Source organism: Capricornis sumatraensis, chromosome 1, assembly GCF_032405125.1.
Source record: "Capricornis sumatraensis isolate serow.1 chromosome 1, serow.2, whole genome shotgun sequence".
Classification (NCBI taxonomy): Eukaryota; Metazoa; Chordata; class Mammalia; order Artiodactyla; family Bovidae; genus Capricornis; species Capricornis sumatraensis.
In genome coordinates, this window is record NC_091069.1 from 103703646 (window position 1) to 103715980 (window position 12335).

The 12335-nt window shown below is 54.5% G+C and overlaps 1 protein-coding gene across 1 annotated transcript; it reads left to right on the forward strand.

Annotated features, from left to right (window-relative positions):
• The first annotated feature begins 4420 nt into the window (after window positions 1-4420).
• NEURL3 (neuralized E3 ubiquitin protein ligase 3) lies at window positions 4421-11958 on the forward strand. The gene is made up of 4 exons (XM_068980004.1): window positions 4421-4457; window positions 7844-8329; window positions 9460-9531; window positions 10422-11958. The coding sequence occupies exons 1-4, from the start codon at window positions 4430-4432 to the stop codon at window positions 10628-10630; spliced, it is 795 nt and encodes a 264-aa protein (XP_068836105.1). The 5' UTR covers window positions 4421-4429; the 3' UTR covers window positions 10631-11958.
• Window positions 11959-12335: the final 377 nt, after the last annotated feature.

Sequence of the window (12335 nt, forward strand, 5' to 3'; positions counted from 1 at the left end):
CTCACTATCTCCTGGAGTTTGCTCAGATTCATGTTTATTGAGTTGATGACACTATATAATCATCTCATCTTCTGCCTCCCCTTTCTCCGTTTGCCTTCAGTCTTTCCCAGAATGAGGGTCTTTCCCAACGAGTCAGCTCTTCGCATCAGGTGGCCAAAGTATTGGAGCTTCAGCTTCAACATCAGTCCTTCCAATGAATATTCAAGGTTGATTTCCTTTAGGATTGACTGGTTTGATCTCCTTGCAGTCCAAGGGACTCTCAGGAGTCTTCTCCAGCACTACAATTTGAAGGCATCAATTCTTGGGTACACAGCCTTCTTTATGGTCCAGCTCTCACATCCATACAAAACTACTGGAAAAGCCATAGCTTTGACTATATATGGACCTTTGCCAGCAAAGTGAGGTCTCTGCTTTTTTAATACATTATCTAGGTTTGTCATAGCTTTCCTTCCAAGGAGAAAGCATCTTTTTTTTTTTTTTTTTTTAATAGCTGCCGTCATGGTCCTCAGTGATTCTGGAGCCCAAGAAAATAAATTCTGTCACTCTCTCCACTTTTCCCCCTTCCATTTGCCATGAAGTGATGGGACTGGATGCCATGGTCTTAGTTTTTTGAACATTTGAGTTTTAATCCAGCTTTTTCACTCTCTTCTTTCACCCTGATCAAGAGGCTCTTTAGTTCCTCTTCACTTTCTGCCATTAGAGTGGTATCACCTGCATATCTGGAGTTGTTGGTATTTCTCCTGGTAATCTCAATTTTGGCTTGTGATTCATCCAGCCTGGCATTTCACATGATGTACTCTGCACAGAAGTTAAATAAGCAGGGTGACCATATACAACCTTATGGTATTCCTTTCCCAATTGTAACCAGTTCATTGTCCCTTGTCCCATTCTAACTGTTGCTTCTTGACCTGAATACAGGTTTCTCAGGAGACAGGGAAGGTGGTCTGGTATTCCCTCTCTTTAAGAATTTTCCAGTTTGATGTGCACAGTCAAAGGCTTTAACGTAGTCAATGAAGCAGAAGTTTTATTGGAACTCTCTTGCTTTTTCTATGATCCAATGGATGTTGGCAATTTGATCTCTGGTTCCTCTGCCTGTTCTAAATCCAGTTTGTATATCTGAAAGTTCTTGGTTCACATACTGCTCAAGTTCATGGACCTAACATTCCAGGCTCCCATGCAATATTGTTCTTTATGGCATCGGACCGCCAGACACACCTACAAATGAGTGTCATTTCTGCTTTGCCCCAGCCACATCATTCTTTCTGGAGCTATTAGAAATTGCCCTCTGCTCTTCCCCAGTAGATATTGGACACATTCCAACCTGGGGGGGGTGCATCTTCTGTTGTCATGTATTTTTGCCTTTTCATACTGTTATGGGGCTCTTGCAGCAAGAATACTACAGCGGTTTGCCATTCCCTCCTCCAGTGGACCACGTTTTGTCAGAACTCTTCACAATGACCCGTTCGTCTTGGGTGGCCCTGAATGGCATGGCTCATAGCTTCTCCAAGTAATGCAAGCCCCTTTGCCAGGAGAAGGTTGCGATCCATGAAGGGGCCAGCCAGTGTCTTCCCAAAACATATTTGCAACAGCCTTGCGGCCAGGCAGGTGTCCTGGAGGGAAGGGTGCAGTCTCCATTGTGAGGTGGCCTCCACTTCACACTCAGGCAACCAGTCAGCAACTATCTATGAGCCCCTACTAGTGTCAGTGAGATGGGGAAGATGTTAGTAGCAACTGAGTGCTCAGAGGGGCCACGGCCTGGGGGAGGATCGTGGAGGCTGCGCAGCATGGCGGATAAGGCACCTGCTCTCCAGCCAGACAGCTGCAGCCACACCCTGGCCTTTCACTTCTGACTCTGAACAAGTTGCTTCACCTCCTTGTGCCTCAGTTTCCCCATTTGTAAAATGAGAATGATTACCATAAGTAGAATGTTTTCAAGAAGTTGCCAGGAGGATTAGCAAGTTAATACAGTACTGGACTTAGAACAGTAGTGTTTGTTATTAATAAATAAATAAACTGGAGGTGGGACTTCCTGGTGGTTCTGTGGTTAAGAATCTGCCCGCCAGTGCAGGGGACATTAATTTGATCTCTGGTCCAGGAAGATTCCACAAGCCGCAGGGCAACTAAGCCCGTGCCACAACTATCGAGTCTGTGCTCTAGAGCTCCAGCTCTGTGACAAAAGAACCCACCGCGATGAGAAGCCTGAGCACCATGCTCGCTGCAACTCAAGAAAGCCGACTCACAGCAACAAAGACCCACTGCAGCCAGAGATTAAAATTAGAAAAAATAAAAATCATTCAAACAAAAACCCTGGGGAATGTGTGATGGGAGGGAAGGCCTCAGCACCCCAGGCCCTGGATTTGAATTCTCAGAACGCCCACCCTACTGAGGTCCTGAAGAGGAGGCCATACCATCTCAGCCTGCTGGCACTGGGCAGCCTAACGTCCATAGCCTCTCCAGTAATTTTCCAGATGGGCTGAGGCTCAAGGCCTGATTTCCCTGATAAGATACCATAACTATCTCTTTTATAGGAATGTGATTTATCAAAAAGGTGCTCTTGGCTCCAGCTCACCCAAGGCAAACAGCCAGCCCTACAGGCGGGGTCAGGGTGGGGGTTGGGGGGAAAGGCAGCCTCTGACTCCAGCCCTAAGCCAGGATCTCTCCGACTAGGCCAGCAGGACCATCAGCCATGGACTCACTATGATTGCTCCTGACTTCTCACCAGTTTGCCTTTGACCTGAAAGACAGTTTCTAGAGAGCCTGGCAGAGGGGCTTGATATGGAAGAGATGGTCCAGAGTCACAGCAACACCTTCTGAAGTCAACCGAGGCCAAGCAGCTGTCACCAGGACCAAAATCATGGCACACTGGGGCTGGCAGTGACCCGCAGACCAGGGCATCCTGGTTTTCCATTCTACACAGGGGGACACAAAGGCCTGGGGAGAGAAAGAGAGGTTAAACTAACACAGGAGACAGAACCTGGGTCTCCAAACACCCACCCTTTCCCCTCTTCACCCCCAGTCAAACTGCCCAGCCAACAGCACCACTGTCCCCAGGGAAATGCATGGGGCACATCCACCCCTGCAGCTGAGTTCCAAGTAGTCGATGATCGGAGGGCTTGCCTGGTGGTCCAGGGGCTAAGACTCCAAGTTGGGAATTAGACCCCACATGCTGCAACCAAGACCCGGAGCAGCCAAATAAATAAACATTGAAAACGAAACCAAAGCAGAGTAGCCACTGCTGATGGCCTCAGTCTAGGGTCTGGGGAGGGCCTTAGCCTGGAAGTCAAGGGCCAGGATACCCACAAGCCTCCAGACTCACCTAGGGCCTGTCACCTGCAGTGGGGTCTACAGAACTATCTTGTTAGAAAGGCTGAATCCCACACCTGCCCCAGCTTCTGACTCAATCTGCATCTTAATAAGACCCCAGCAGGTTCACGTGTTGTGATCTGAGAAGTACTAGGTTAGAGTAAGCCACTTTCCCTGCCACCAGCCTCAGTTTCTCTAACAGGAATGAAAGGGGCGAAAGATCTCGGACGCCTCTTGCCATCACTAACTCCCTGGGAGCTTGGCCTTGGGCGTGACCCCCTGCAGGGGCTCTCTGTGTCCCACAGTGGGTTCTGGGCAGTGGAATTCCAGCTTCAGCAAGGATGGGGTGCAATCGACACCTCTGCTTGGCCCTTCTCCTCTCAGCCAGAGACCCGGGCCTGGGGCAGCTTTGAAGGTCCTGGAATGCAGTTAATTCAGTTCAGCCCACTTCACCAACACTGATTAAGCACCTCCTGTATACTGGGGTCAGTAGCAGTGAATCTCTCTCTACCCTGGGCTGTACATTAGAATCAGCTGCAGTGCTTGTACTTTTATTATTTTGGTTTTTGTTTATTTTATTTTACTTTTTTTTTTTTTTTTGCCTCACTGTACGGCATGAGGGATCTTAGTTCCCTGACAAGGGATCAAACCTGCGTCTCCTGCAGTGGACGCACAGAGTCTTCACCACTGGACGGCCAGGGAAGTCCCTGGGGGCGCTTTTAAACAAGGCCGACGCTGGGCTCCACCCCAGGCCACTGGAGTCAAGGTCTCTGGGGGCAGGTCTGGGTGCAGGTCGTGTTAATGCACACAACTCAGGCAGTGATAACACACAGCTGGTTGATCACAACTGGTCAGAAGTAAGAGAGAAGGCTCCTCCACATCCGACCTCAGCCATCTCCCGAGTCCCCGCTTCCTCCGGGCCAACCAGCTGCACCGGACTGTTGCAAACCAGAAGTCATCAGGAAATTCCCTGGATATTGTAACTCGTGACTGCAAACTCTAATTAATCATCAACGCTGTAATATGATCCTGGCTCCACGATAAGAGGACCTGCCGAATATCTTTGAGAAACCTGTCCCCTGGCCTTCTTCAAACCCAGGGACCCACTCCTGAGGAGCCCAGGCGGATGGGGTCCCAGATCTGCCCTCAGGCTGGTAAGTGCAAGCCCTGAGCTTTGTGCCTGGACCAGAAGGACAAGAAGCAGAGGGGTGCTCTGTGTTTTCTGGGGTGGAAGACTCAGGAGATAGAGGTATAGTCAGTGGAAATATTGCTCGGGAGTTTCTCATCCAGGCTGGGCTGCCCGGCAGTGAGCTGTTAAGAGGCTGGGAGGTAGTGAAAACTTCCTTTCTCTGCAAGAACCCAATAGAGGCCGAGGAACTCAGGCCACAATCCCTGGAGTGATGCAAAGACCTTATGACTAATTTGCCTTTCAGAGCCTGTTGTGCAGAGAGAAGACTGGCTGGGATGGGAAAGAGGGTACAGTTTAGGGGGCCTGGTGGAAGACCAGGGTCCCAGCTCTGCCTTCACAGAGCTGTGGGGACCTTTCCTGCCCAGTCACTTCTCCCTGGAGGCTCAGTTTCCTCATCCGCAGGCTGGGGGCCAATGCCCCCATCCTGCCGGTTACAGAGCTGCCAGAAGCACAGACCACAGGGTCACCGGGCTCAATGGTTCTTTGCCAGTCTCACCTGAGGTCACAACTTTGCCTTAGTGTGCGGGGCGGGGATTGCAGAGCTGGGTCTCTTATGACTAGAGATCTGGACCACGCATCCCTGCTCCCAGAGCCTGGACTCTGCTCCTTCCCAAGCAGAAGGACCCATAGCCCTTGGCTCCATAGTAACCTAGGTTCCCGGGCGGCAGCAGCAGGGGGCGGCGGCAGCAGGGGGCACCTGAATCCAGGGGCGGGGGCAGGGCCAAGCCGCCGCTGCCAATGCTGCAGCAGCAGCTAGTGTTTGGATTTCTGGGCAGTGCTGCTGCCCCGAAGGAGGGAGCGCAGGAGTGCAGGGTGAGGGGCTGGGCTGGGGCTCCCTGACTTCCAGCTGCACGACCACCTCCCTGAGCTCAGTTCCCTCCGAGTGCTTCCCTGTGGGGTGGCCGGGAGTCTGTAAGGCACTTGACAGGTGCCAGGAGAGGCTTGGTGCCTGGAGGGGTGTTGAGGATGAAGATGAAGACCTGGGGAGGTCCTCACTGAGCCTGGCCATTTACATTCCAAGAGCCTTGCTGCAAAGATTCTCTGGTTGGAATCCGCCTGTCCAGAGGGCAGGACCTCCAAAAGGCCATGACTGTGCTCCCTGCTCCCCAGCCACCCACGGGGCCCTTGTTGCCAAGCCAGTGCACAGTGTTGGGCTAGGGGAGGCCGGCGGAGTAGTTTGGGAGGGTCCCCCGCGGGCGACTCCGCCTCAGGAGCCTCAGGATGCTGCCTGAAAGTGGGGCTGATGAGAATAGCCACCTGCAGGCATAAAGTGCTCAGAATTCCCTGCCCAGCTGGCTGGGGACAAGCCTCCTTGGAGGGCCACACTTGGCCAGTGCCCATCTCTGCCTTGCCCCAACCCAGGAGCAGGCTGGACTGGGTCACCTGGGTCAAAGAACGGGAGGAGCCCTGCCAGCCAGCCTTGGAGAAGGGGGTACTAGCCAGAGCCAGCCCCAAACTCAGGCACAGAGCCCCGTGCAAAGCAGAGGAAGGGGCCCCGTGGGCAGATGCAGTTCTGCCAGACTGGCGGTACCTGGGTGGCCGTCATTGCCACTCAACCTTGACCTTTTGCCGTGAGCAACTAACACAGCCATACAGGACCTTGCGTGTGGACAGGCTGACCCCCAGGGAGCCCTGTGTGCCTTGCGAGGGCCACACTCAGGCCACTGCTGAGACAGTGAGTGGAGCCCGGACAGGCAGCTGGGAGAAGCAGCCGTCGGCTGGGCCCTGGTGTCCTGTGCGGCACTGTGACCCCTCCCGGCCTCCCTCCTCTAACTGGTGGCATGAGGACATAGCTCCCACGGGCCAGTGGGAAACTCTCGAGACAGGGGTAAGCTTTGCAAACTGTCAAATTCCTGCAGAGGCTAGGTCTGCTCCTCCTAGTGTCCCCAGGGCCCCCTGCCCTGCCGAGGGACTCATGCACCCAGCGATCCCATCAGCTGCGCCTTTGGCTCCTGCTCCCCTGCTCCCAGAGCCGGTGGAGGTCAGGGACGGACTCGCTGTGACCTTGAGGATGTGCCTTGTGCCTGACCACACCGAGCCTCCCCTCCTGGAGCCTGGCTGACACCTTACAGGCATATGAGCGTCAGGGAGGAGGGCAGGGGTTGAACGGGTGCCCCCTGCATTGACTAGAATCGTGGAGTCTTAACCACTGGACCACCTGGGAAGTTCCCTGGCTCGAGTTTTGATTGATCGTCTCTTTGTATTTTCAGCTTCCCCCCTCCAACCCAGAAAAAACAGGGTCAGGAGGGGAGGGGGAGAGAGCTAAGGCCTGGGGAGCTGGCTAAGCGCCCTTCTTGGGGCAGGAAGCTCCACCAGCTTCCTTCAGGCCTCTGGGACTGAGAGGAAGGGCTGCCCAGCAAGGAACTTTCCCGTCCCAGCTGCCAAGTGGAGGCAAGTCAGGAAGTCCCCTGCTTTCAAAGCTTACCCAGGCCTTGGCTGGGCCCAGCCCACAATTCTGAGGGGCTGAGCTGGGACCCCTTTTCCGGGTTTCACACCCTCACTACTTTGGGAGTTACCAGTCTCCTTTCTCTCCCAGGATGAGAGAAGTCACCCTCACTGGGCGGTGAGGCCGGTTCTCTGTGGCAAAGACAGAAATTCAGACAGGAATACTCAGTCGCCGCCCCCTACCTGACCCGTCTCTACCCCCACCCACTGCAGAATTAGAGCCGACCACAAACAGCATGCCAGCCCATCTCCTCTCAGCCTGTTTCTAGATACAGATGGGCTATACATGTGTAAACATGTGAGTGATACACGTATAAATGTATGTGTCAAGCAAAAGCAGGGTCATCTGTTGACTGTTCTAAAACCTGCTCTCTTTAGTTAATGGCAATAACAACCATCACCAGGTATCCAGAACTGGTACTGTCAACAGTTCCCTTAATTTTTACAACATCCCTAAGGGAGGGAGGGGTTCCCTGGTGGCTTAAGTGGTAAAGAATCTGCCTGTAATGCAGGAAACCAGGAATGGATCCCGGGTTGGGAAGATCCCATCGCAACCCAACTCCAGTATTCTTGCCTGGAAAATTCCATGGACAGAGGCGCCTGGCAGGCTGCAGTCCATAGCTCTCAAAGAGTCGGACAGGACTCTGACTCAGCAGCAGCAAGGGAGGGAAACGGAGCCTTGGCAAGAGTCAGGCGAGAACTGTGATCCCAGACAGGCAAAGCGGGTTCCCTACTGGTTCTAAGAAGGTCTCTGGAGCAGGGATGGGGGGAGAGCGGGGACAGTGGCCCCAGGGACATGGGTTGGTGGAAATGCCCCCTTCCCCTGGTGGGGAGGGCTCCAGGCAGCCAGGCAGCCCAGCCGGTGTGTCCGGCCGACCTGCATTGACGCCCCCGCCCCCGCCGCAGATGCTGAGCCTCCCCAAGAGGCGCTCCGCTTCCACGCCCAGGCGGTGGGCACGCAGGTGCGCCTGGATGCTCAGCGGAGCATCGCGTGCAGGCGCGCCACGTTCCACGACGGCATCGTGTTCAGCCAGCGGCCAGTGCGGCCGGGGGAGCGCGTGGCGCTGCGCTTGCTGTGGCAGGAGCGGGGCTGGCTGGGCGGCCTCCGCGTGGGCTTCACGCGCCTGGACCCCGCGCGCGTGCCCGCGCCCAGCCTGCCGCCCTTCTTGTGCCCGGACCTGGAGCAGCAGAGTCACACCTGGGCGGCCATGCTGCCTGACGGCCGCGCGAGGCCAGGCGACGTGGTGCGCTTCTGGGTGAACCGCCGGGGCCAGATCTTCGCCCAGGTCAACTCGGGGCCCCGGCGGCTGCTGCGCGAGGGCGTGCTCATGGGCGCCCCGCTCTGGGCCGTGATGGACGTGTACGGGACCACCAAGGCCATCGAGCTGCTAGGTAAGGCCAGGGCTGGGGACCCAGGCACCGTCCCGGGAATGCGGGCTGGGGAGGCGGTGGCCCCGGTGGTTCCTCACCCGCATACAAAGTCGGGCAGAACTGTGGTTTCTTTCACATGGAGTTTTTCTATCAGCTTCTGTCGGGGCATGAAGATGTTCGCTGGGGACCAGACCCAGTCATAGAGAGGGCAACCTTGTTTTGAAGAACGAGAAGGCATGCCCAGCACCCCCAGACATATATTAGAGCAGCGGTCCCTAGCCTTTTTGGCACCAGGGACCAGTTTCGTGGGAGACAGCTTTTCCACAGGAGGGGTGAGGGAAATGGTTTCGGGATGACTCAAGCACATTACATTTCTTGTGCTCTTTATTTCTATTATTATTCCATCAGCTCCACCTCAGATCATCAGGCAACGGATCCCGGAGGTTGGGGACCCCTATGTGTTAGAGGGCTGGTCTCATTTACAAAAAATGTATATATATTTGGGGCATGCTGGGTTTTGCAGTCAAAGTAGAAGTTTGCTGCAGACAGGGGCGGCAACGAAGGGAACATAAGTGTGCGAGTTAGAGGTGGGCAAGAAGACAGCCTGGCGGGGGCAAAGCCGAGATGCTCAGGCACCCAGTGGGGAAATGAGGGTCACCTGAGAGGAGAGTGGACTTCAGAGGAGCGAGGGATACAGGGAGACTCAGAAAAAGAAGTGCTGGCATGCCTGGGCAGCATTCCAGGGGCCTGCACAAGCCTTCTGCTTGAGCTTCGCCCCTGGGGAGCCTGACTTGGTGGCCCGGACGGTCAGGCCCTGTTTCCCCACCTCCTGGGGGATTCTGTTGCACACCTGGTTTGGGGCCGGTGACTGATGCTGAAGATCTCTGCTCAGGCAGTGGGGCAGAGAGGAGCTGTCTGAAGGAAGCATGGATTAGGACGGAAAAGCTGCAGGTCCACAAATTCTCTGCTGGGTCCCACTGGGAAAGGGGTGGCCAGGACAGGGCTGGACCCCTGGCTTGGAGCTGCAGCACTGCAACCCAGAGAAGAAAGGAGGTGGACACTCCGCTTTGGAGGCAGGGACTGGGGAGATGGGTTGAACGGAAACACCCTGACTGCTTTCCCCAGGTCCTGACTTTCCCTTTCTGCCTTAGATCCTACAGCCAACAGCTCCCCCACAACCATGCCAAGGGGCCTCCGTGATGAGACTCTGCCTGGGCCCAAAGGTGAGTGGCTTCCCTGAGCACCAGGGACTCCCCAGGGCTCCAGAGCTAGGGAAGCTGAGCAAGGCCCCAGCCCTGGGAACTTAGTTATGTCTTCCCAAATGCCATCAAATCTCCCACAGGCTCTAGGTCGAAACCTGAAAGCCGTGTAACAGTTTGCCTTCTAGGACATTGGCTGGCTTCATAAGTTACCAGGCACACTCATGAACAGATGTTATTTTGTCCGCCTGCTTTTAAAAGAGAAATCCCTGTTCATAGGAAAAAAAAAAAAAAAAAACTTTGCCAAGCAGAAATAAAAAACATATTCAAGGATAAAAAAGGAAGTGAAAAAAAAAAAACACACACCTCCCAAACTTCACATTGCCTGTTAGGTAGATTTCCTCCTGGTATTTTGTAATCATATATATATATATGGGCAGGAGTGGAGAGGGGTGTTTCCCAGGTGGTGCTTGTGGTAAAGAACCTGCCTGCCAATGTAGGAGATGTTAGAAACGTGCATTTGATCCCTGGGTTGGAAAAATCCCCTGGAGGAGGGCATGGCTACCCATTCCAGTGCTCTTGACTGGAGAATCCCGTGGACCGAGGAGCCTGGCAGGCCATGGTCCAGGGGGTTGCAGAGTCAGACACCGCTGAAGTGACTAAGCACAGCACACCACACATGGGGAGTTATTTGCGCTTGTTTTCCTTTTTTCTAAATTGGAATCTGATGCTATGCATGTATGTACCTGACAATTTTCTTCCCAACCTTTTTCACTGATTGCACTATGAGCGTTCTCTTATGAGGTAGTGTTCTTCATCCTTGGACCACGTGCTTCTCCGTCCTGTGGTGATATGAGTGGGCTGCCCCCTCGTGGCCCCCTCGTACCCTTGACCTATGTTGTCCCTTTTCCCAGCCCTAGCAGGAGAAGAGTGTGCCATCTGCTCCCACCAGGTTGCCAACACCTGCCTAGTCCCCTGCGGCCACACGCACTTCTGCAGCTCCTGTGCCTGGAGGGTCTTCAGGGACACGGCCAGATGCCCCGTGTGTCGCTGGGAGATCAAGGCGGTGGCCCCGGCTTGGGACCCTCTCTTTCTGGGTGCTGGAGAGGGCCTCCTGGTGTAGGTGCAGAGCTCTGAGCCTGGCCCCTGCCGACGGAGGAGGTGCGGCCCTGCCATCCTTCTGGAGAAGAGTCGGCAATGCTGGTCAGCAGCAGGCGTGGCGGAGAGACAGCTCAAGGTCACGAGGGCTCTACTCCTCCTCAGCAGGTTGGGGCCGGAGGAGCCAGGAGACGCCCCTTTCTGCCCACACCGGAACTGGCTGGAGAAGGTGGCTAGCAATGGGCCAGCCAGGATCTCGCCCCTCTGCTTAGTCCCAGGTTCATTGCTATGTGGCAAGGCTTTTAGCTAGTCTTGGGGTTCAGCCGCCATGGACCTAGCAACCCGTGGTACACCTAAGTCCCGGGAGTTCCAAGAAGCTGTGTCAGTGAGAAGGGCCTTTGTGTAGAGAGGGCGGCTTGACCCCTGCTTTTATGACTGAGGAAGTTAAGATATATGCGCGTGTCTGGTGAAGCCTTGCCCACTCAGGGTATTGAGGAGCCTGGACCAGATGCGGGGAGCAGCTGGGTGGAATTTTTTTTTGTATAGTTGATGTACAATATTGTAAAAGTTACTGATGTACTGTTGAGTCATAATTTTTAAAGGTTATACTCCATTTGTCATGATTATAAGACTATTGGCTATATTCCCCTGTTGCGCAGTGTATCCTTGTAGCTTATTTTATATCTAGCAGTTTGTACCTCTCACTCCCCTCCCCCTAAATTGCCTCTCCCCCGTTCCCTCTCCCCACTAGCAACCCCACATTTTGGTGTGCTCCTGAGGGGAGGGGAGCTCAGGGCCTTTCTACTCCGGTATCTCGGCCTCCGTCTACCTGGCAGAATGTTCACAGTCTGTAGGGAAGCCAGGTCACTTCTACAAGTCCTCTGCAGGACTTCCCTAGTCATCCAGTGGTTAAGAATCTGCCTGCCCATGCAGGGGACACCAGTTTGATCCCTGGTCTGGGAATTAAGATCCCACATGCCGTGGGACCACTTAGCCCTTGGACTGCGAATACTGAGCCTGCATGTTCTAGAACCCATGAGCCACAGCTGCTGAAGCCCGTGCACCCTAGAGCCCGTGCTCCACACAAGAGAAGCTACCACAACAAGAAGCCTCTGCATCGCAACTAGAGAGTAGCCCCAACTCACGGCAAATAGAGAAAGCCCACTCGCAGCAGCCAAGAGCCTGTGCCCTGAGACAAAGCCCCGGCGCAGCCATAAACAAACAAGCAAACAGATAAACAGAAATTAATTAGAAACAAGTCCTCTGTAAAGGGGATCCGCAGTCAGCTGCCCCACCTTCCTGGCCCAGCAGTCATGAGATCCCAGCAAAACTGTGCATCTGAAGTCGAGCGGACCCTTCAGAGTGCACTGTGGTCATGCTTATTGCCTTGCGATTTCTGAGATATCAAAATAAAGCTGGTCTCTCGCGAGTGATTTCGTAACATATATGTCCCCTTTGTTGCCGTCAGCAGGAGTTAGCAGGGTTGGGAGCTGGTCAGGATGCAGGGGCGTGGGGCCATGCCTTCCTGTCCCTCGCAGGCACACCCTGGGCTTGGAGCGAGAGGGGCCTGGGCGCTCAGGCCTGCGGACTCTGTTCTGCGGAGCAGGTGAACAGGATGAGCCTACAGATCCAGCCTTAAAGTTACAACCAGGCCCTGCCCTTGCCACCTTGGACTTGTGAGGCCTTCCTGGAGTCTCTGCTCCTGAGTGTAGCGGTGACTTGACTTGGGG